Source organism: Brachyistius frenatus, unplaced genomic scaffold (genome assembly GCF_029030835.1).
Source record: "Brachyistius frenatus isolate BFR_SWC_R1_liver_20210118 unplaced genomic scaffold, ASM2903083v1 Contig_91, whole genome shotgun sequence".
Lineage (NCBI taxonomy): Eukaryota > Metazoa > Chordata > Actinopteri > Embiotocidae > Brachyistius > Brachyistius frenatus.
Genome location: NW_027210690.1, coordinates 952,501 through 974,240, shown reverse-complemented (window position 1 = coordinate 974,240; position 21,740 = coordinate 952,501). Strand labels below are relative to the sequence as shown.

At 41.6% G+C, this 21,740-nt stretch overlaps 3 protein-coding genes across 5 annotated transcripts in view; 2 read left to right on the top strand and 1 right to left on the bottom strand.

Moving 5' to 3' along the window:
* Window positions 1-4,641: 4,641 nt before the first annotated feature.
* Window positions 4,642-12,992, top strand: gnb3b (guanine nucleotide binding protein (G protein), beta polypeptide 3b). 2 transcript variants are annotated; one of them, XM_069710346.1, is made up of 9 exons: window positions 4,642-4,928; window positions 7,128-7,249; window positions 8,389-8,534; window positions 8,970-9,033; window positions 9,519-9,675; window positions 9,764-9,830; window positions 10,542-10,743; window positions 10,876-11,092; window positions 11,858-12,992. In XM_069710346.1, exons 2-9 carry the CDS (start codon window positions 7,181-7,183, stop codon window positions 11,962-11,964), a joined length of 1,029 nt encoding a protein of 342 aa, XP_069566447.1. In that variant the 5' UTR covers window positions 4,642-4,928; window positions 7,128-7,180; the 3' UTR covers window positions 11,965-12,992. The 2 variants fall into 2 exon arrangements, with proteins under 2 accessions (XP_069566447.1, XP_069566448.1); XM_069710347.1 differs by lacking the exon at window positions 4,642-4,928 and having other exon boundaries at window positions 7,041-7,249.
* A 1,636-nt stretch (window positions 12,993-14,628) lies between these two features.
* Window positions 14,629-19,627, top strand: tpi1a (triosephosphate isomerase 1a). Its single transcript, XM_069710348.1, has 7 exons — window positions 14,629-14,910; window positions 15,828-15,951; window positions 17,010-17,109; window positions 17,223-17,340; window positions 18,293-18,378; window positions 19,067-19,154; window positions 19,417-19,627. Exons 1-7 carry the CDS (start codon window positions 14,799-14,801, stop codon window positions 19,533-19,535), a joined length of 747 nt encoding a protein of 248 aa, XP_069566449.1. The 5' UTR covers window positions 14,629-14,798; the 3' UTR covers window positions 19,536-19,627.
* Window positions 19,628-21,242: 1,615 nt separating this feature from the next.
* Window positions 21,243-21,740, bottom strand: part of LOC138627774 (gamma-enolase) — a 19,384-nt gene continuing 18,886 nt past the window's right edge. For both annotated transcript variants that reach the window (XM_069710344.1, XM_069710345.1), the window contains exon 13: window positions 21,243-21,740. This exon is cut by the window's right edge and continues 650 nt beyond it. The gene's annotated coding sequence lies outside the window, so the exon portion shown is untranslated.

Sequence of the window (21,740 nt, the reverse complement as noted above, 5' to 3'; positions counted from 1 at the left end):
TTTTTTCTAGTCTTCTTAAAAATGATGTATATATTTCCCAGTTTAATGAGTTGCATGGAAATGATTTTACACCGAGTTTCCAGGAGAAACTAACAAAGTGTTGGTAATTAGTGAAGAAATTAATATAAAGTTTGTTTTGTCAAATGTCAAATTTGCATGTTTTTGTAAGTTGCAGTTCTCAGTTGCTGCACCTCATATCATAAAGAAATATGATATTATAGAGAACAATTGACGTATTTGGAAATAAAGAATCAACCCGTAACATGTGACATAATTTAGTAAATAAATAAAACAACCCCCTTTTCTAAATATGATGGTTTGTTGTCTGTAACGTCTCCTCGCTGCACTGCTGTTGTTGCCCAGCAGGTGTCACTGCTAACACAAGCAACATAGGCAACATGGAGTCAGCAGGCCGCATTTAAAAAGAGAGCAACTAAAACTCGATTTTCAAAATGTTCACGGTGACTTTATGCCAGATATTTTCCTTCAGCTGCATTTTTACATGAGAACGTCCATAAAATGTAAAAAAAAAATACTTTTGGGATTCAATCTTTGAGAATTTTATAACAAAAATATTTAAATGTGTCTTCTGTGCAAAGGTATTTTTGTGTCTTTATTATGAAAGCAAAAAAAAATGTTTTAAGAGCAAATTTCTGGCACTGCAATAAAATATCAAGTTTGTAAGTAAAAATATATAAACTGAGAATAAAATTATTGCATTGCAAACAAGAACACAGAATTAAGAATTTTGCTTATGAAACCTTTACTCTCAAAGGTTTTTGACTTGTGACCAAAGTTTTTCAATTTGCAGCCAAAAAGTCAAGTTTCAGAAGCAAAAGTCTTAATTCTGTTACCAAAACTGTCAGAGCAAATGTGTTTGCAATGCAATAATTTTATTCTCAGTTTATATATTTTTACTTACAAACTTGATTTTTTTTTATTTTTATTTTTTTTATCTCAGTGCAAGAAATTTGCTTTTAAAACTTTTTTTTTTTTGCTTGCATAATAAAGACACAAAAATACCTCCATAGTTCTGTGATGAATTCTTTTTCAGTTTTTCTACAAAAAAGAAAACTATAAATGTGCAGATGCTATCCTGCACTGTCTTTATCAACAGTACTTCCATTTTGAAAGTTTTGAGCAAGTTTGTTTTTTTTCTATCATACGTCTCGAATCTCCCTGAAAGACCTACATTCAGTCCCCCATTTCGTCTCGTCCACTTCCTGTCTCGCCCAAAGTGGGCTAAGAGCGTCGCCGAGCGAAGCAGCCAAAGTTCGCCGAGCGGCGGGTTTTTCTTCTCCCTCCTGAGCTCGTTACCAACGGGGAGTTATCAGGAAGCCGGCTAGCCCTCTTCTGTCACAGCTCGTTAGCCTGGATTACAGGCCGAGATTTACCGAGAGAGGGACGGGGGGACGCACCAAGTCCTCACCGGCACCGCGTGATCATGTCCCACCAGCGAATCCACCAATGAGAAGTCTGAAAGGACGGAAAAACGGCCGAGACTTTTCTACATAATGTTAAAATACACTTCAGACGCTCTGACTGTCCCCTCGGGGAAGTCAGTAATCTATAATACATGTTCAGAGATTCAAATATGTTTTGCACAAAATGAGGAGGATTTTGTCAGGTTTCATTTATGTTAACAGGGGACATAAAAACAACACTTCACACACCGACAAATGTTTGTTTTCATGGTTTGGTGACCAAAAAAAAAAAGAAATAAAAGATCCGAAATGCTCCCGCAAATATGTAAATAAATCCTCCTCGTGTTATAATCATACTTAAATCACCTTTAAATACAAAAGTAATCACATTTCATGGGAGAGGAAGACTTTAAAGCACAAATCTGACGCCCAGAAATAATTCTATTTCCAGCAGAAACGTGGTTTTGAACATTTTCCTGGTGTAACATGAAGCTACATGTAGATTCCCGTGTTATTATCTCTTTATTCTATAAATGTGGAAAACGGGTGCTTTTTTTTCTGAGGTGGCCAAAAGCAGCAACAAATTCCTGAACAACTACATATTATTACTTTAAACCAACTGAAGAGATTTGGAAAAAAGTTGACTTAATACCTGAGTACACTGTAAAATATTCAATGTATTTTACTGGATAACGCAGAGCCTGAAAGACAGGAGTCTAAACCTGTTGCGTCATTTGTTGAACGGAGGAGGCGGCCTGCCAAATGATCTCATTGCGCCGCCGTGACGCATCGGAGCAAACGGCGGATTAGCTGGATGCCGAACCGGCGGGGGACGAGATTTGTGGCTTAGCGTCACGGCGTCGTCACGAGACCACGTGAGGCCACGCCTCTTTTTTAAACAGCTGACCGGAAGGAGACGATTCAGCTCGTCAGAAGATGTCTTTCGGGCGTCCCGACTGCGGCCGGTTATTCGTCAAACGAATCGTGACCTCCGAGGCCTCGAACTGTAAAAAAAAATGAAATCCGCCAAAAAATGAGATCGAATGAATTTTCCGATAAACATTTTTGATTTAAAGCTCTTTGAGGTCCAATATCAAAATTAATGACGTGATTATTTTTAGATCGAACGCCAGAAAACTGACAACAAGGAGCGACTTTAGCGAACGACGTCATAACGGTTTTCCGCGGGCTGTTTGGCGCCGACCCCTAGTGGCCAGCGGCGGTATCGCACTTTAGTGGAACTTCCGCGTTGAAGCGACGTCCACTTTTATAGACGGTCAACGAAGTGTTCTTCTGGGTTTTAATGGCAGTCGTTGAACCTGCTTATAGGTGCATTACCGCCACCTGCTGGACAAGTGTAGCAACAGAAAATACGACTTGGACATCAATCTGGTCAATCTGCGATATAAATAGCTCCGTTTCCATGTCGTTGATCACAAAACAAAAATCGCGATTTGCGGATTATTAAAAGGACGGTTGAAACTAAATGTTGCGAGAGTTTGACCAATCAGAAATGAACTCACATTTTTTGTGTATTACTTGTTAGTTTGAGGTAAACTGACCTCGTAACATTTCTACAGCATCGCTTGAACAAAACAATTTTATTCAACACAACTTGAGGAAAATCTAAACTAACTGAGGATTTTTAAAATGATTAAATTAAATACTATTAATAAAAAATATACCAATACGTGACACAACTGGAGGATTTACAAACGTTAAACCGATTTCAAAGACGTCGGAGTGAACAAAAGTAACGACCGATCTTTTTAATATTTGAATTGTAGGAACACGTTTCCAGAGTGGCGTGAAGTCTCACAGAATCTCGCGAGATCACACGTGACTTGGGTACGATCCCCGCCGGCCTCGTGAGAAATAACAGAAGACGAGATTTGAAATGAAGTTATCAGTGAAGCGTTTAATAAAATCAGTGGATCAGTTGCCACGGCAACGACAATGATCTCATTTACTCTGCTAACGTCTTACTGAGTTCGACCCGGCTCTTGATCCTGACCTCTCACACCTCTTCTTTCTCTGGAACGAAGAGGAAATAAAAATAAACTCTGATCTGACCGATATCACCTGAGGTCAAAGGTCATTTCCAGGATGCAAAAAAAGAAAATGGAAACCTCCCACTTTTTTTTCTACATTTCACAATTACATGAATCAGTTTTGAGGGTTTGGAGAAATCAAAACTTGGAACCGTTAATTAATCAATAGAGCAGCCAAACAAAAGCGTCAAATTTGTTGAGTCAAACCCCAGTTTGACTCTTGATCCCCCCCCCCCCCCCCACAGTGGCCTCTGTTTGTGTTATCAGATGTGACGCATTCAGCCCGACCTGCTCTAATTCACTAAGGAGATTGGGCGGCCCGGATATCCCATTAGACCCTGATTAAGAGGGCTCAGCTCATTAGCTCTGACAAACCAAACCCCCCCCCCCCCCCCAACGTCCGATCCAGACCATCCACCCCAAAATAAAAATAAAAAATCACAGCAGATTAAAGTGGAAATGATGCTGATCTGAAAAACAGAGTTCAAAGTTGCACCACATTTTGATGAGCTGTCACATGACCGTTGTTCCTCTGCTCCCCGTCCCGTCTCCTTTCTCTTGAAACTCTTTGTAAACTTCTCTCAAGTCTTTTGGGGTTTTTTTTTTCCACCTCCTCTCATATTCTCACATTTCCCTTCCACCTGTCTCTCCTCTCCTCTCCTCTCTCGGTCTTTTGACCTCATAACCTGATTTTCATTCCTCCAATTGATTTACCTGCGTTCCCTCCCCCCTCTCTCTCTCTCTCTCTCTCTCCCCTCTCCCTCTCCCTCCCCCTCTCCCCCCACCTAACCTTTCTCTCTCTCTCTCTCTCTCCAATCTCTCTCTCTCTCTCCTCTCCCTCTCCCTCTCTCTCTCTCTCCCTCTCTCTCTCTCTCCCTCTCTCCCCCCACCTACCCCCTCTTTCTCTCTCTCTCTCTCCCTCCCCCTCTCTCTCTCCCTCTCCCCCCACCTCCCCCTCTCTCCCCCTCTCTCTCTCCCCCTCCCCCCACCTACCCCCTTTCTCTCTCTCTCTCTCCTCCCCCTCTCTCTCTCCCCCCACCTACTCCCCTTTCTCTCTCTCTCTCTCTCTCTCTCTCCCTCCCCCTCTCTCTCTCCCCCCACCTACCCCCTTTCTCTCTCTCTCTCTCTCTCTCTCTCTCCTCTCCTTCCCTCTCTATTTCCATCTTTGAGCTTTATCCTTTCATCCCTTATCTCCTTCATCCCCTCCAATCCTCATTTGTTCTTCACCGTGGAGGACTGGAGAGAGAAAGAGAGAGTTTTTTTACTCCGGTCGAGCTGCGAGCAGGTTGCGCGAGCGACTCGCGGGATCGACAGGAGCTTTGAGACGGGAGCAGGAGGAGTCTGAGGAGCAGGAGCTGCACGGCTGCAGGAGCACAGGAGGAGTCTGAGGAGCAGGAGCTGCACGGCTGCAGGAGCACAGGAGGAAGCACTTTGTGCTGAAGAGAAGAAAAAGGTGAGTTTTCTCCTCTTTTTATTCATCTCGTTGTTTCATCTCCTCCAGGTGTTTGTTTTTTCCTCTGCTTGTTGGAGAAGGTTTTATTGGAGCTGAGGACTTTTTTTTTTGTAAATTTGAAAACACAGGAAGTGGACTTTTATCTCTGCTGTGAAACAGAAACTCAAATCTCCGGACAAACCTGCACATTTAAAGAGGATTTGTCTGCACATTGCTGCACAGATGCAGCTTTTGATTTCAGATTTTTTTTTTTTTTTCAGATTCACTCCTGAAATTCCCTTTTTTTATGAAATCCAGATTTTTTTTTTTCTTCTGTTTTGTTTTTTCCTAAAAGGCATCAATCTATTGCAAGAAATAGAATCATGTATCAGTCCAGTGTGAGACTGCATCCGATGTAATGAGTCCTTAAACCCCTCTGAAGGTGATCTTTGGATTGTATGGAAGCTGCCAAAGAGGATTGGTGCTCAGGTGTTGATGTGTCACAGGAGATCCAGCAGCACTTCCACTCTGATATCCAGCGCTGCAGCGTTGGTACAGTAGGGGTCGCTGTTGCACAGTTTTTATTGTCTCCTTTCAAGATAAAAGAAAACGGTCTTTTTTCTTGACTGTTTTAACTTTTGGGAAAGTAATTTCACACAAAGCATAGTAGCATAGCAGAGGAGGAGCTGTCTGTCCTCCTCCTCCTCCTTCCTCCTCCTCCTCTTCTTCTTCCTCTTCTTCCTCCGTCCACATGACCCTCCCTCCCTCTCTCGCTGATCCCGAGGTAAAGAGCAGTCGGTAATCGGATGACAGAGATTTGACCGCTAAAGCTTCCCTTAAGATCTCCTGCCGGGATTTAAAGCCCTGCAGCAACACCCCCCTCCTCCCCCCTCCTCCCCCGTCCTCCCCACCCCCAGAAAAACGTCTCCGTCACCTCCGCGGCCTCTCGACCTCCATCCTGCGTCCTGACGCAGGTTCACCTGTAGCTGTACGCAGGACTCACCACCACCGCTCCCTTCTGCTCACCGAGGAGTGGTTTGAGTCCATTTTTATTCAGAAACTGGTTTAAAAGGCCTGAAACTTGAAAGATAAAATATAACCCCAGTAAAGTCTCACATTTGAGAAGCCCAGAACACTTTTACCTGATTTAGTTCAAATCAATGGCAGTAAACATCATAGTTTCATCGTCTTCTGTGAAAAGGTTTTATTGTTCGTTCTGCGGCACCAGAACTGTTGCTGACGTTCTTGTTGGTCATTTTCATGAAAAACATTCAGCCTACGAAGTGAACGAGGCTCCTGCAGATTTCCCATTTAACATCAACAGTAAATATTCCCGACGGGGACAGAAAGCCTTTCGGTCGTCGGCGGGGCCGAACCGTGCTCGCGGGTAATTGGTGTTAAATGAGTCGTACGTCAGCATCCTATTACGGAGCATTAAGGAGCGTACATTAACCTACTGCACGCAAGGGGGGTTGAAAATGATGTCAAAAGAACCTGCGAGTTACATCGACATTAATTAGAAATACGGAAACACATCCGAAAAACAGCGTTGTTGTTTAACTCGAAATAAAACAACAAGAAAACCACCAAGGAAACTCACACTGATGTCAAAATGGCCGACATCTGATGCAACACCTCAAATTATCAACAAAAAGGGGTCAACGAGGGAAAACTGAAAAAGAAACGTTCTTGGTTCGACTCCAGATTTTTAGGCCTCATTACGCATTCAAATGTGTATTTTTGTAGTTTCTTTGCCCTCTTTAGTCTCTTTTTTCCTTCCTAAAATCTGCTCTTCTTCCTCCTTTCTACGTGTGATTTCTTTTCCCGGCGTCTCCACGTCGTAGCCGGACCGGCGTAAAAAAAACAGCTATTACAACTTTTGCTTTAAGAGGAGGGGATTACACCTGTCAGCTATGCGTCTAATCTTCCCTCAAGACCTGTCGGTGCGAGGTATCAAGGTCAGAGAGTGACATTCAGGCCGCTCGCTGGATCTCCGTGTTCCCGTGCTGGTAATTCACCGCGGGATCGAGCGGTTCGGGGGTTAAAACGCGAGGACAGACTGACGTCGTCGTGGCGATAACTCGGTGCGGCGCAGATTGTTTTCCTCCTTCACACGTCGGCGGATCTTCTGTTTGAATGCAAAATACGTCTGAATTGGAATTCATTTTTCCTGTTTGTTTTCTTGTCTTCGTCTCTCTTCTTTCTTCCTTCCCGCTACAGAGTGACAGTTCTTCGCTTTTTTTCGTCAGTAACATCCCCTAGCAACCGTCGCCATGGCAGCTGAGAAAGCTGAAATGGATGCGCTGAAAAAGGAGTGCGACGGCCTCCGTGCGCAGATCGAGGTGAGCGCCTTCATGTTGAACGTCGTCCAGACCGAAGTGAAACGGACGGTGGTGCAGTGGTTAGCATTGTCGCCTCACAGCAAAAAAAAAAGGTTCCGGGTTCGAATCCGGTCCTGGGCCTTTCTGTGCGGAGTTTGCATGTTCTCCCTGTGCTTGCGTGGGTTCTCTCCGGGTTCTCCGGCTTCCTCCCATCATCCAAAAACATGCACCTCAGGTCAGGTTACCTGGCGCCGCGCTAGTGGCAGCCTGCTGCAGCAGCTCCCCCCTGAGAGCCCCCCCTGAGAGCCCCCCTGCTGTAGTGAAGACATTTCCCCTCGGGGATTAATAAAGTGTATCAAATCAAAAAAATCAAATCCTCGGTGACCGTGAAGTTTGTCAGATTTATCTCACCAGGGTTTCTTTTTTTAATAGTTTAAAGTCGGCGAGACGTAAAAGTTAAATCTTTCCTTTTTGCTTCAAAAAAAGTGTCCAAAAAAAGCCCAAACTGGAGACGTAGGTGGCAAAATAGTTTAATACCGTTTAACTGCCATTAGTACTGTTTCTGTTAGTTTAACACAGTTTACCAAGCGTTGGTGATAAATACACATAGATGTCAGGCTAACACATTAAAACTGGTGCCATCACGGTTTCTACTGCTGCTGATAGAAACTTCACCGCTGATATTATCGGAGCTACGACGACCTCCGCCGCAGAGGTTGTGTTTGTTCGTTTGTCAGCAGGATTACAGGAAAACTCCCGGCCCCATTTTCATGAAAACTGGTGGAAAGGTGCAGGAGGGGCCGAGGAAGAACTGGTTCAATTATGGAGCTGCTCCGTTTTACGAGGCGGCTCCACGATGAATCATTTTTCACACTGTGTGATCGGGCGTTTGACCAACTAAATGCCATACACGCTAACATCCAGTAGATGGCAGTAAAGGTTCAAGGGGGAAAACTAGCATAGGACATCCTAAAACGATAACAATCAGGTTTAAATGATCACAAACACAATTATCACATGCCCACTGTTGTAAAAATATACCGACATAAATTGTGGTTGTTGACTTTGACTGTATGAAAGACATAACGGTGAACTAACTGGAGTTTTCCTTTCTTTCTTCTTTTGCTCTCCGACATTGTAATTCCCCGTGTGACCACCAGGCGGCCCGTAAAGCTGTGAATGACAGCAGCATGGCAGCAGCGGCAGGGGGCGTGGACTCAGTGGGCCGGGTCCAGTTGAAGCTCAGGAAGACACTGAAGGGTCACCTGGCCAAAATCTATGCCATGCACTGGTCAGCTGACTCCAGGTGAGGATGAGGTTTTTTTTTTTTTACTTTTTATTCTAACACATGTTTTAATAGCTTATTATACGAGGAAGAAAGTACCTGAAGTTTCACCGGAGGAAGCCAAAGAGGAACAGACCCTTTAAAGAAATAGAAGTTCTGCCATTCGCCTGTTTGGAAATGATTTTGGTTCGTTTGTATTTCTGTCTTTGCTTCAGCTTTGACAGATCAGGACAGATCAAGAACTAAAGTCACAATATAGTCGGCAAGTTGTCCAGCTGAGACATTAAAATTCAATACGAGTCAAAGATGAAGCTAAAATGTTAAATATACTGTATTTTTCTGCTTTATATGAGATTTCCAGACTTTATTAATGACATCTTGTGGGAATTAATGTGTTTCAAGTAAAGATAACAACAATTAAAGCGCTCTTTCTAAGATTTCTGCTTTTTCTAACAGGCAAATGGTCAGCGCATCACAGGATGGCAAGCTGCTCGTCTGGGACGCCTTCACAGGGAACAAGGTGGGATCACACGTTTAATATGAAGCGTTGCACCAAGTATGATATTCAAAATAAGACACAATCAGCCAATTACTGCAGGTTTTAACTGCATATTTACTGCACATCATAGCTGTAAAATGGGTAATAAAGTTGTGTACTTGTCCTGCAGAAATTATAGATAACAAGCCACCAAATGACAAGTTAATCAAAAGTTGAATTTCAGATAACTTCATTTAACTTTATAAAAGTTGCACATGATATTTGGCTGGTTATCTGTCTGATATTGTCGAGGCAACTTTTAGTAGATTTAAAACTACGATCTGCAGGAAATATGACTTCCGTTTCTGGTTTCTGGTGATGGTTTGACTTCAACTCGTTCCACTCCGACCAAGAGGAAGTTTTTGCCCTAAAAAGATCACTAAAGATACGAAACAGGCGCAGAAAATATGATTAACGAGCGTTTTACCGCCTGTAAAGTTCAACTAAACTCAATTTCCACTTCCCAGTTGGTCGCCGTCCCACTAAAGTCTGCTTGGGTGATGAGCGTCGCCTTCGCTCCCTCCGGTAACCTGGTGGCCAGCGGCGGTCTGGACAACCTGTGTACAGTTTATAACATCAAGGCCGCCAGCCCCAAGACCCTCAGGGAGCTGGACGCACACACAGGTGAGCTTCGACCTCCCCGAATATCGTAAAGTTGATGTTACAGCGTGACAAAAGGGAAACTGAAGTGACGAAACTCTGTCCCGTCCAGGCTACCTGTCCTGCAGCCGTTTCCTTAGCGACAATGAGATCCTGACGGCCTCCGGCGACACCACCTGGTGGGTTTGATCACTTCTCTTTTAGCTGCGTTTTCATGGTTCGATTGCCTAAAAGAAGAGTTCACGATCTGAGAGCTCACAATATATAAGACAAATGTCAGACATCGTCTTTTTGTTCTCTTTGGCGACACCTGTGGCGATAAGCGGTAATTGCAGCTGTGTGTGTTTTTATTTGATACACTTTATTAATCCCCGAGGGGAAATTTTGGACTGATCCAAACCGTTTGAAGAACAAAGCCCCGTTCGTTTGCTTCGTCTACCTTTATTTGGAGAGACAAGGACGTCATTTTATTTAACTAAAAAAAGTCTTTGACATTGTTACTTTAAAGAGACAAAACGCAAGAGATTACATTCATATTAATATTCATTACTTCTCCACCAAAGGCCGAACTCTACTGCACACTTCTTTTTTCCAGTTTTGTATTTTCATTAGCCTACATGTTGCAAAAGAAAAAGAAAAACGCCGCAGTAAAAAAAATCAGGGACGTTCATTTGCAGACGTTAATGTGGAGACACAAGCTTTTTACAAAAATGTTGTTACATTTTAAAGTTTGCATTTTTTTTTTTTTTTTTTATGTTAGACCAGATTTCTTTTCTTTTTTATCATGTAAATAATGATCTCACCTCCAAATCGATGTGAGGAAAATGAAAAAAACAACCAACCTTTTTGGGAGCTCCCCTCCTCATCCTCATCTTTGTCGCCCTCCTCAGCTGTCTGTGGGACCTGGAGACCGGCAAGCAGAAGATCATCTTCACCAACCACATTGGAGACTGCATGTCTCTGGCCCTGTCCGCCGACATGAACACCTTCATCTCCGGAGCCTGCGACTCCCTGGCCAAGCTCTGGGATCTGAGGGAAGGCACCTGCAAGCAGACCTTCTCCGGACACACCAGCGACATCAACGCCATCAGCGTGAGGACCCCGAAACCGCTGAATATCAATTCATCATTTGATTTTTGGCTCTAAAAATGGTTCCTTTTTGGGGTTTTTTGTTTTGTTTTTTTAGGCCGTAATAAATGTATTTCTTTTCTTTTTTTTCTCCAGTACCTCCCCAACGGACACACCATCATCACGGGCTCCGACGACTGCTCCTGCAAGATGTACGACCTGCGCTCCGACCAGGAGGTGATCGGCTACCAGGACACCAGCCTGAACGCCGGCGTCACGTCTCTGGCCATCTCCAGCTCGGGCCGCCTCCTCTTCGCCGGCTACGACGACTTCAACTGCCACATCTGGGACACGCTGAAGGGAGAGAAAGTCGGTGAGTGGCGCTTAAAAAAAAAGATAAGGAATCAAAGTTTTACTGACGCAGATAAACGAGAGAGAGAGAGAGAGAGAGAGAACAGGAAACGAGCTGGGTTTTTCAAAATAAAACTGAAAGTGAACGCAGCATCAAAACAGCATCACAAACACTCGATGTTTCCTTCTTTCAACGTGGAGCTTTGTGATATAATCTGGTTGCATTTGGCTTTTATTGAAGCAACATTTCATTTTTAAAGATCAGGGTCGCCGCGGCAACGAACCGCTCCACTTTTCTGCTCTTTTCTTGTTTCCTTTATTTTCTTTCTTCCCCTTTGATTTTCTCTCATTTTGTTCTTTTCATTTCTTTCCTCTCCCTTCTTCATGCTCTCCCACCTTTCTTTCTTTCTTTCTGTTCTTTCTTTCTTTCTTTCTTTCTTTCTTTCTTCTTTCTTTCTTTCTTTCTTTCTTTCTTTCTTTCTTTCTTTCTTTCTTTCTTTCTTTCTTTCTTTCTTTCTTTCTTTCTTTCTTTCTTTCTTTCATGTATCAAACCTTCTGCACTCTTCTCCTGTCATTTCCTTCCTTTTTTTCCAAAACCTCTCATGTTTCCTTTCCTCTCCTCTTGCCTTGCCTCCTTTCCTTTGTTTCCTTTCTTTGCCTTTAATTTTCTAATTTCACTTCCTTTCTTTTTCATCTCCTTTCCTTTTCCCCATCTTTTCCTCTTTCTTTTCCATGCCATCTCCTCCTCCTCCTCCTCCTCCTCCTTCTCCTCTTCCTCCTCCTCCAGGTGTGCTCTCCGGCCACGACAACAGGGTGAGCTGCACCGGCGTCCCGGCGGACGGGATGGGCGTCTGCACAGGATCCTGGGACAGCTTCCTCAAACTGTGGAACTGAGAGGTGTCCCGGCGGAGGGAGACACCGGGAGGAAGAGGAGGAGGAGGAAGAGGAGGAGGAGAAGAGGAGGAGGAGAAGAGAAGGAAGAGGAAGGAAGGGTGAAGATAGGGAGGAGGAGGAGCAAAAAAACAAACTAGGAGACGAGTGAGGCTGGAGGAGTTGTTGCAGACATCAGACCTTCCTCTCTTCCTCTCCTCTTCCTCTCCTCTTCCTCTCCTCTTCCTCTCTCCGTCTCTCCTTCGTTCACGTATGCAAAATCAGGAAAAGAGGTCGCGAGTGAAGTTATGTTGTATAAAATGGCATCAGGTACAAAAAAACCACCAAATAAAACCACTGATGATGCGTCCCGCCGAACGCACCGGAGAGATTTATGTCGTCCAGACCGTTTTAAAATTCTTGAAAACTCACGAAAAAAAAATAGCACATCGTTCAACAAAAAAAAAAGGATTACCGAGCAGAAAAGAAAATGAGCTCTTATCGAGAGATGTCAAATAAACACATAGATTTTTGACAATAAAAGAACAATATTAAAAACGAGAGTATAGAGTTACAGATCTATTTTTATTGTCCTTGAGAGCCCTGCACTTCTTTAGATAAAAGATTGGCATGTAAATTTATTTCTATTTTATAGTTTTAACACATTAGAATTAATGTACAGTGTATTTCTTCTCTTTTTTTTTTTGTCCCGGGCTGCACATGTTCCAGAGTGTATGTCGATGGTAGAGCCGCCATCTCACCCCCTCCCTCCCCCCCTCCCTGGTTTCCATCCAAGATGGTTTTGCCATCTCAATACCACCCCCCCCCCCACACACACACACACACACACTCACACACACACACACCTCGGACGCTCTGCAAAGACCTGTAAACTTGACCCCCCCCCCCCTCCCACTGGGTTCAGCTGCATTTAGTAGGAATTTTACACTTTGTGCAGTTCCTCTGTAAAAAGACCGAAACGTTGGTGGAAAATCTTTCTAATAAACATAGAATTCTGCATTAACACACGTCGACGGTGTGAGTTTGTGTGTGCGTTTTCTGCCTGCGACTGACCTTTAATGTCATTTCAAAAGGGTTCATGTATAAAAAAAAAGTAGTTTCAATTTGTCCCTGCATGAGTCACAAACGATGCAGAAACTAAAGGCTGTTGCAGTGAAATGTCATGAATATTTAACTCATTAAGCTTCTTGCTTCATCACATCTGCTGCAGGAATAAAAGAAAACAGAAGCGTGGACATTAAAAAATATAACACTGATTAATAAATACTTTATTTTTTGACTCTTTCTTTTTTTTTATTTTGTCGACCAATTTCACCTGCTTTATAGAAATCCTTTGAAAACAGCATTTAGACTTTTACATTGGAAAATATAAATAACTTGGTTGTTATATATAAATATGATCAAATTTTGGAGAAGGATGGAATTCGCTTCATAACTTTAATATTTGTCCAATCCTGTCTGCTTCCCGGCGTCAAATTGTGAATAAATGTCAGACTACGTGTCAGTGTAGTACAGTTTCACTCGAAATATTTGCCATGAAGCTTCAGTATTTTTGATTGTTTACATTCAAAATGAAGAGAGCAATCATCAAAATAAACACAAGAAAACATTGTTTACTTAAAAAAAAAAAACTGCAAATCTAAAATATTGTTTAGTTTCTTTCTTTTTTTAGAAGTTTGAATTATAAATAAATACTCTGCTTTTCTCCAAGTTGGTAAAGTTTCATATATAAGAAACTTTTTATGAACAAAATCCTGCAAATCAGACCAAAAGAAAATCCAAATAAAAAGTTATATTTCCCCTGAAAATTTGGCAAAGAGTTTGTACTTACATACAATAAACCACTCATAGAAAGTAAGTATATTTACTCGAGTACTTTTGTTTTGAGTATTTAGATTTTCTGCTACAGTACTTGAACTAATAAATATTGAAAAAATGTACGTTTAGCTGCACTACATTTATTTTAAAATGTTTGTTACTTTACAGAGTCACATACTTAATTAAAAAAATATATAAATGAATATGTATTATATAAATGCATATTATAATATATATATATATATATATATATATATATATATATATATAATATATATATATATTATCAACTAATGAATGTCAGTGTGATTGATCCTAGGGGTGACTCCACAAACACAGAATATATATTTTTTAATTAGCTTCACTTTCACCGGCAGATTTACCATTAAACACCCACATTAATAAATATGAAATATTGTTAAAAAAAAAAATAATCTATATTTTTACTCAATTTTATTTTAAATGTTGTTTATGTTTTTTGGGGTTTCATTTGATCTGTTTTTATGCATTTTATTTTTTACTTTTAAATGACATTTGAACATGTTTTTTATGTTCATTCATATCTGTTTTCATGTGAAGCTCCTTGAGATGCGTTTTTACATGAAAGTTGCTCTAAAGTGTTTTATTATTTTATATGAATAATTAATAAATCATATTACAAGTTCTAAAATGGGACATTCCGTCTATTTCTACTTGTGGTACTTAACCTGGACTACTTCTCCCATCACTGCTAGTATTTGTGGGTCCAATATGTATTTAAATACTTCCGGTGCTGTGTTTAATTATTGACAGCAGGTGGCGCCAAATCTCCACACCGATGTTTGACTCCCTCAGTAAACCCAGACCAGAAGAAGAGGGATGCTCGGAGCTCATATTTCCGACAGCACCTGACCTACACACACGCCGGCCGGACCCGTCCCGCAGCTGATCCACCGGGCCTCCTCCTCTTCCTCCTGCTCCTGCTCCTCCTCTTCTTCCTCCTTTCTTTTCACCGGTAAAACAGCCACCGACAGCCGGCCATGGCGCTCCGGAGGTTCTTCGTGGGAGGAAACTGGAAGATGAACGGGACCAAGGAGAGTCTGGGGGAGCTCATCACCACCCTGAACACCGCGAGCCTGCACGAGGACACCGGTGAGTGTGCTGTGCACGTGCACCGGCTGCCCGGTGGGGTTTTACGATGATTAAGAGTGATAAGGTGGGAATCAGGTGCGCAGAGAGGGGGGTGCTGGTTCAGGTGACACGGTGGCATTGAGAGTCACGTGATCAAGGATGAGTTGCATAAAGGCCTCTGACGTCTCATCCTGGTGCTAGAAAGGTACTTTTACTCAAGTACTTGTAACGAGTATTTTCTACTCCTCCTTCATGATTGATCTCAGGATTGTTGTGTTTGTGACTTTTTTTCTTTTAAATTTATCACATGCTTTAATTTGATATTACTTTTTGAGGTTTATAAGGGTTCAAAAAATAAAAAAATAAAAAGTGGCATAAAAGTGGAAGTAGCTTGAAGGTCTGAAAAATGATGTTAAAGCCAAAGTGTCTTCAGCTGCAATACCACCGAGTGCCACTAGAGGTCGGCTCTGAAAAGCCTCCATAGACTCCCATTCAACTTCTCTCAACAAATACAAAGTCAATAATTGTTTGCCAGCATTAATTAGATATTAGGCCTAAAAAAAAAAAGTAGGTTTGGGGGCGTGTCTGTTTGATTGACTGACAGGCCTGAGGTGCAGTCAAGTTTCCCTTATAGGTGGCGGGGGCTTAGAGTCCTCGCTCCGCCCCCAGGTCGTCCAAATATGGTCACTTCCGGTTCCCGGAAAAGAAGACGTTAACGACCGAAATGCCGAACTTGAAACTGCAGAACGGCCGTTTACGAACCGACGGGTGACGATAGTTTACGTTTGATTATATCTGTTTTTAACACGACCACATTAGCAAGAAAACAGCCACTGAAAAAATACATATCGACTGTATTTGGAATATTATTTTGGTGTAATCTGTGGCACTAAAACTCCGACCTGAAGTTAACCCCGGACTTCCTGTCTCACTTTCAGAGGTGGTGTGCGGCGCTCCCTCCGTCTACCTGGACTTCGCTCGGTCCAGTTTGGATCCCGGGATCGGTGTCGCCGCCCAGAACTGTTACAAGGTGGCCAAGGGAGCGTTTACAGGCGAGATCAGGTACGAACGTACCATTTCAAACATTCAAATACTGAATTTACACTGAAGTTAGGTTTTATTCACTGAACCGTAAGCTAATGCTGAATCGGATAGAAATTTTCTTGAAATTTTTGAATATTTTTGCAAATGTATTATAAACAGTTATTATACTATATTTTGGAATTCAATTTTTATATATATATACATATATCCTTCACCATTTTTTCAACATTGCACAGATAAAAACTTTTTTTTTTAATAAAAGATAACATTTTATAAAAATAATGTATAAAAATTAATTTAATTTTACGTTGTTGATTTTTTTTATATGAAAAAATGAAGCCAATACAAAATTTTATAAAAAGCTTTGTTAAAAATGTATTTTATTTTCCATCATTGATTTATTATATAAACAAATCTAACCAATCCAAAAACAAAAATATTTTGAAAATGTTCTGTTATTGTTGTTGTTTTTTTTAATATGGAAAAAATCAAACCATTAAGAGGAACGGGGACCAAATGTCAAAATACAATTCTTATTTTTATAGTTTTGAAATAGTCACAGCTGATTGTTACCATATGAAGCCAAGCAGCTCTTAGGCCTTTTCTATGTTTTTATTATTATAATTTCAGTCATATCCAACATGGGGGCAAAGACACAAAATAGTCCCCAGAATTGGAGGCCAATTCAAGCTTCGTAAAAATGTGTTGAGGATTGTCAGAAAATATGAGAATGAACAGACGTGAGTATCAGTGTGTTGGTGAACTGAAATGTACAATCAGCATAACTGATCCATGTTTTTAATCCGATATACAGCAAAAAAAATATTACAAATTCTGGTTACAGTTTTCTAAATGAGAATTTGCTGCTGCAATCTTATTTACTATATATATAAAATAAAATGTGGGTTTCAAATAGTCCGAAAACACGAGTGACGTGTTTCAGAGATGAATAGACTTTTTGGAAAAGTCGATGACGCAAATGAATTGATAATAAGACATTATTTGGATGTCGGTGAAAAGAAGGTGGTTTTAAATGCGTGAACTCCACGTGTGATGTCGGACGTGTTCCCCGGCAGCCCGGCCATGATCAAGGACTGCGGCGCCGACTGGGTGATCCTGGGACACTCGGAGCGCCGCCACGTGTTCGGAGAAGGCGACGCGCTGGTCGGTCAGAAGGTGAGTCGGACGCCGTTTTTTTGCTTTTGTTTTGTTTTTGCCGTTTTCACGTGGATGCCACAGATTTGGTTTCTCGGTACGTTCGAGCTCCGACTCTCGCGTCGAACCTTCAGGTGGCTCACGCGCTGGAAAACGACCTGGGCGTGATCGCCTGCGTCGGGGAGAAGCTGGAGGAGCGCGAGGACGGCACCACCGAAGAAGTCGTCTACGCTCAGACGCAGGTCATCGCAGGTAAAACCACCGAAATAACGACGCATCTCATTATTCTGTTATTAATGCACGTTTGAATGCAATTTTTCCTCGTTTTTAAAATGTATTTCACGTCATTTTCTCTATTTTTGTTTTTCTTTTAAGTTTTTACTGAATATTTTAGCTGAATTTTGATTTCTTTGCGATTTTTCTTTTGGCATTACAACCAAAAATGTCCATCCATTAGTTTTCTGATCATAAGAATTGATTTTTTTTTTTTTAATGATTTATTATTTGATTTCTGCTCGGTTATCCAAATATATCAAGAAAAAACCAATTAGTCGATTAATGGATTGAAAAATAGTTTTGATAACTCATCATTTTTAACCAAAAACAAAAACTGATGTGAATATTTGCTTATTTTTCTTCTATGACTGTTTTTCAAACTAAAGAAGCCGTTAAAGGCGCCACCGAGGATTGTGGGAAATTGTGTTGTTTTTTTTGCTTGTTTCCTGACATTTAATTGGTCAATTAAATGGTGAAATAATTGTTTTATTCATAGTTGAGAAACGTAACTGTAATAGTGAGTAATTCTTGTTTGTCTGCTGGAAGACAAACCGAACCACCAGATTACATCGTGTTTCTGTTGTGTCCGTAAATATGAAAAACTGCGGTTCTATTTCTGCAGTCAAACAAGATCTGATTGACGGTCTTATTTTATTTATTTTTTTTTTTTTTTTTAAAAAAAATATTTTTTTTTTTACGTCTAGTCCATTATGTATAGTCTGTACTCCATGTAGGCTGCCTGCTGATTTAAAATGTAAATAGGTCAGTGGACTCTGCTGCTCAATAAACTCCAACACACACGTTCTTCCTGTTAAAGCAGTAAAAGATCCCTCGTTCATTTGTTTCATTAATCGCGATTAAGTGCTAATGTTTTAGTTTTTTCTAGGAACAGATTCTTTTCATTAGAGTGTGGCGTTGTGTTTTACAGATAACGTGAAGGACTGGGGGAAAGTGGTGCTGGCCTACGAACCCGTGTGGGCCATCGGCACCGGCAAGACGGCCACGCCGGAGCAGGTAAACTCGGCCTCGACTGTCTTTACGACCGCAGCGTGTTCAGTGACTAATCTAAAGTGTGTCCACTAGAGGGAAGCGTGTGTTTTTTCCTGTGTTCAAATGGAACTCGTGAGCTCCTGGTTACAACGTGGGGAAGTCGTGTGCGCCGTTTGCTTAGCGTCCAAGTGGTTAAAAACACCAGGGCGGCGTCTAGAAGCCACAGAGGCTAACGATTTAGCACGGGAACAGGAAATGCAAAGGCGGACAAGAGGGAAAAGGTGAGGCCGGTGGGAAGATCAACATTTTCCTCAGACGTAAGCTGTTATCTAATTTACGAAGAAAAACTCTACTTGACTAAAGTTACAATATATCGAAATTACGCATTTCGACGTTGTGAATACCACAAGAGGGCGCCATTCATCTGGACTCTTCTCATGCGCATTAGTAAATGCGACAACATTCGTTTTTTGACCAAAACCAAAACCTCGTTTCTCCAGATTTCGATTTTCACTGTAAACAAAGCCTTTTTAGTTCAATGATATTTTCGGCGTTTTAATGCAACGATGTGTTTTTTTATTTCCTGAAAGAAAACACTTTCTAATGACAAACAACAAAATGCTTTACAGCGGTTCGACAAATCAAATCTCACAGATTGCTTATTGTTTGAATGAACGTGAGTCTCCGAGATGTGTTGTGTTTTTTTTTCCAGGCCCAGGAGGTCCACGAGAAGCTGAGGGCGTGGCTCCGAGCTAACGTCTCGGACGACGTGGCCGACTCCGTGCGCATCATCTACGGAGGTCAGCGAGGATTTTTCATTGAATATTTATTACGGATTTAAGTGTGATTAACGGACGAGGACGTCGCCATAGACGTGATATAAAAAGTGGACGTAGTTTCTGGGTCTGACAAGTGAGGCTGAGTGCATTAAAGCGTAATACCACCGAGGGCCACTAGGGGGAGGAGGGGGCTGGCTCCAAAAAAAAAAGGCGTCAAACACCGCTATGTTTGCAATTGATAATATATTTGATATTTCATTTCCCGTCTCCGTCTGTCCTCCAGGTTCTGTCACCGGAGCGAACTGCAGAGAGCTAGCGTCTCAGGGCGACGTGGACGGCTTCCTGGTGGGCGGAGCCTCGCTGAAACCCGAGTTTGTCGACATCATCAACGCACGCGCGTAAAGCACGCCACACTTCACAACTCAAGAGGACCAAAACAACCTTTAGATCTTCACGCTGGGCTGACTGATCCGCTGCAACGTTTTTAATTTGCGAAATATATTTCCTACGACCTCGAAGCAGGTGAAATCGGTACTTTCTTTTCATTTTAATTCATGAAGCTATTTTATTTCTCACATTGCGATATTTTTGCTTTGCTTTTTTTCCCATAAGAGCAACAGATTATCAAATACTTTTCAAACGTTATTTTCAGCACGTTATGACGTTATAGTAGCTGTGAATATTTTCAGCTCATTTATGTCCGATTTTTACGAAGGAATTCAGGAAGGGAAATGAAATGATCTTTAATTTGGAAGTTTTTCCCTTTTTTGTTGTCGTATTGGTAAAGTTTCACAGTTTTCTCCAATTCGAGGTCAAAATGACCGACGTTATTTCCGGTAGAGGATCAGTCAGCCCAGATTTTAAATTTTTGTTGTGTTTGCTAACAGACTGCTGGAGCCAGTTTCACCAAACTGCACTAATTGTTACTTTAACAATTAAAAATCCAAACAAGATGTACTTGAATATAAAAATGCAAAGACAAACGTGATCTTTATGTCGCTACTCAACTTTGAGTGACTTTTATTGTGAAGTTTTCATCAGTAGGCAGTAAAGATTTCTGTAGTTAAACACTGGCTGACGGCTCTTCACCACCAGTGAAGAGTTCAGGGGAGCTGAACGATGTAATAACACAAAATAAATAAAAACATAATAGAAAAGTATAATTAAAGTGTTTTATTTGTGGGTTTTTTGCCTCTGCGATGGCAATAGTTGAAGTATGTTTGCAGTCTGTCTCCTTATTTGGAAATGCGATATTTCAGAAACGCTTCGGGGGAATTTCTTCAAATTTGGTGCAAACGTTCACTCGGACTCGAAGATGACCTGATACGAATGTGGTGGGCGTAGGTCAAAAGGTCACTGTGACCTCACAGGACGCGCTTTGTGGCAGTAACTCCAGAATTCATTCGCTAATTATGACAAAATAAAATTTCTAAAAGGATAAAATGATGGTTTAAGATGTGCGTGAAACAAGCATGTTTTATATTTTAAGACAAACTGCCTGCATGGCGTGACGGCTACGGTGAGTACAGCGTGTCTGCTGCGGCGCTACGGCAACCAGCAACTTTCTACAATACGTTTTTTATTGAAACGCTAATGTGGCTAATGTAGCGAGCTTAAATTGAGTCAGTTTACGACAGACACGAGAATCAGAGTCATTCACTCCTGCATTTTATTCCTGTTGACGTCGACCAAACAACTCCTGACTCCAGACTACAAAATGGGAGGAGGCGCCACCTGGTGGTGTCACCGGGCGTTTGCAGGAGAGCAACACAAACACGCTGCGAGCAGGCAACGTGTCCGAGGCCGTAAAATCTGCAGCAACATCCGTATTTAAAGTACAAGATCTCCGTATTTATTCCACCGAGGTTTTACAAATGTTACATTGACAATATTTTGAGTATGAAGCAATCATTTGTTTTTTTATAGTTTAGGTTTCATCTTTGCAGAGAAGCTGACCTTTGTTTTGACCGTTATTATTATCAGTTAGTGCCAAAAAAAAAAACTTTCCTGCAAAATCAGCCAAATCTGGATGTCAAAGTAAAATAATAACTCTTGACGAGCTGCGAGGAAAGATTCAAACACAAAAAGACAACTCGTGTCAACTGCCAGTGAAATTGTAAATTACCATCTTTTTATTTCACATATTTTCACAATATTTTCAAATGACAAGCGTTCTGGTTAGTGTTTTTATTATTTATTATCTTTTTTTTTAATTCTCATTCTTTCTTTTTCAACACAGCTATTCTATGGACATTCAGGAGGAACCGAGGCGGGGCGGGGAGGGAGGGAGGGTATTTATTTTTTTGACTTTCTTTAAGACGGAAGCGGGACTTCAAGCATGAAGGACAAATAATCAGAACCACATCGGGGTGTGTGGGAGGACGGGGGGACGGGGGGACTGAAACTGAGACGAGACGACGAAGAAGAAAAAAGAAGACGAAAAGAGAAAGAGAGGAAAAGGAGGACGTAAGTGGGAGGAGTGCAGGTACAGGTGTGTCCAGGTGTGTGTGTGTGTGTGTGTGTGTGTGTGTGTGTGTGTGTGTGTGTGTGTGTGTGTGTGTGTGTGTGTGTGTGTGTGTTGCAGTGTGTAGTTTTATGTTTTTTTTT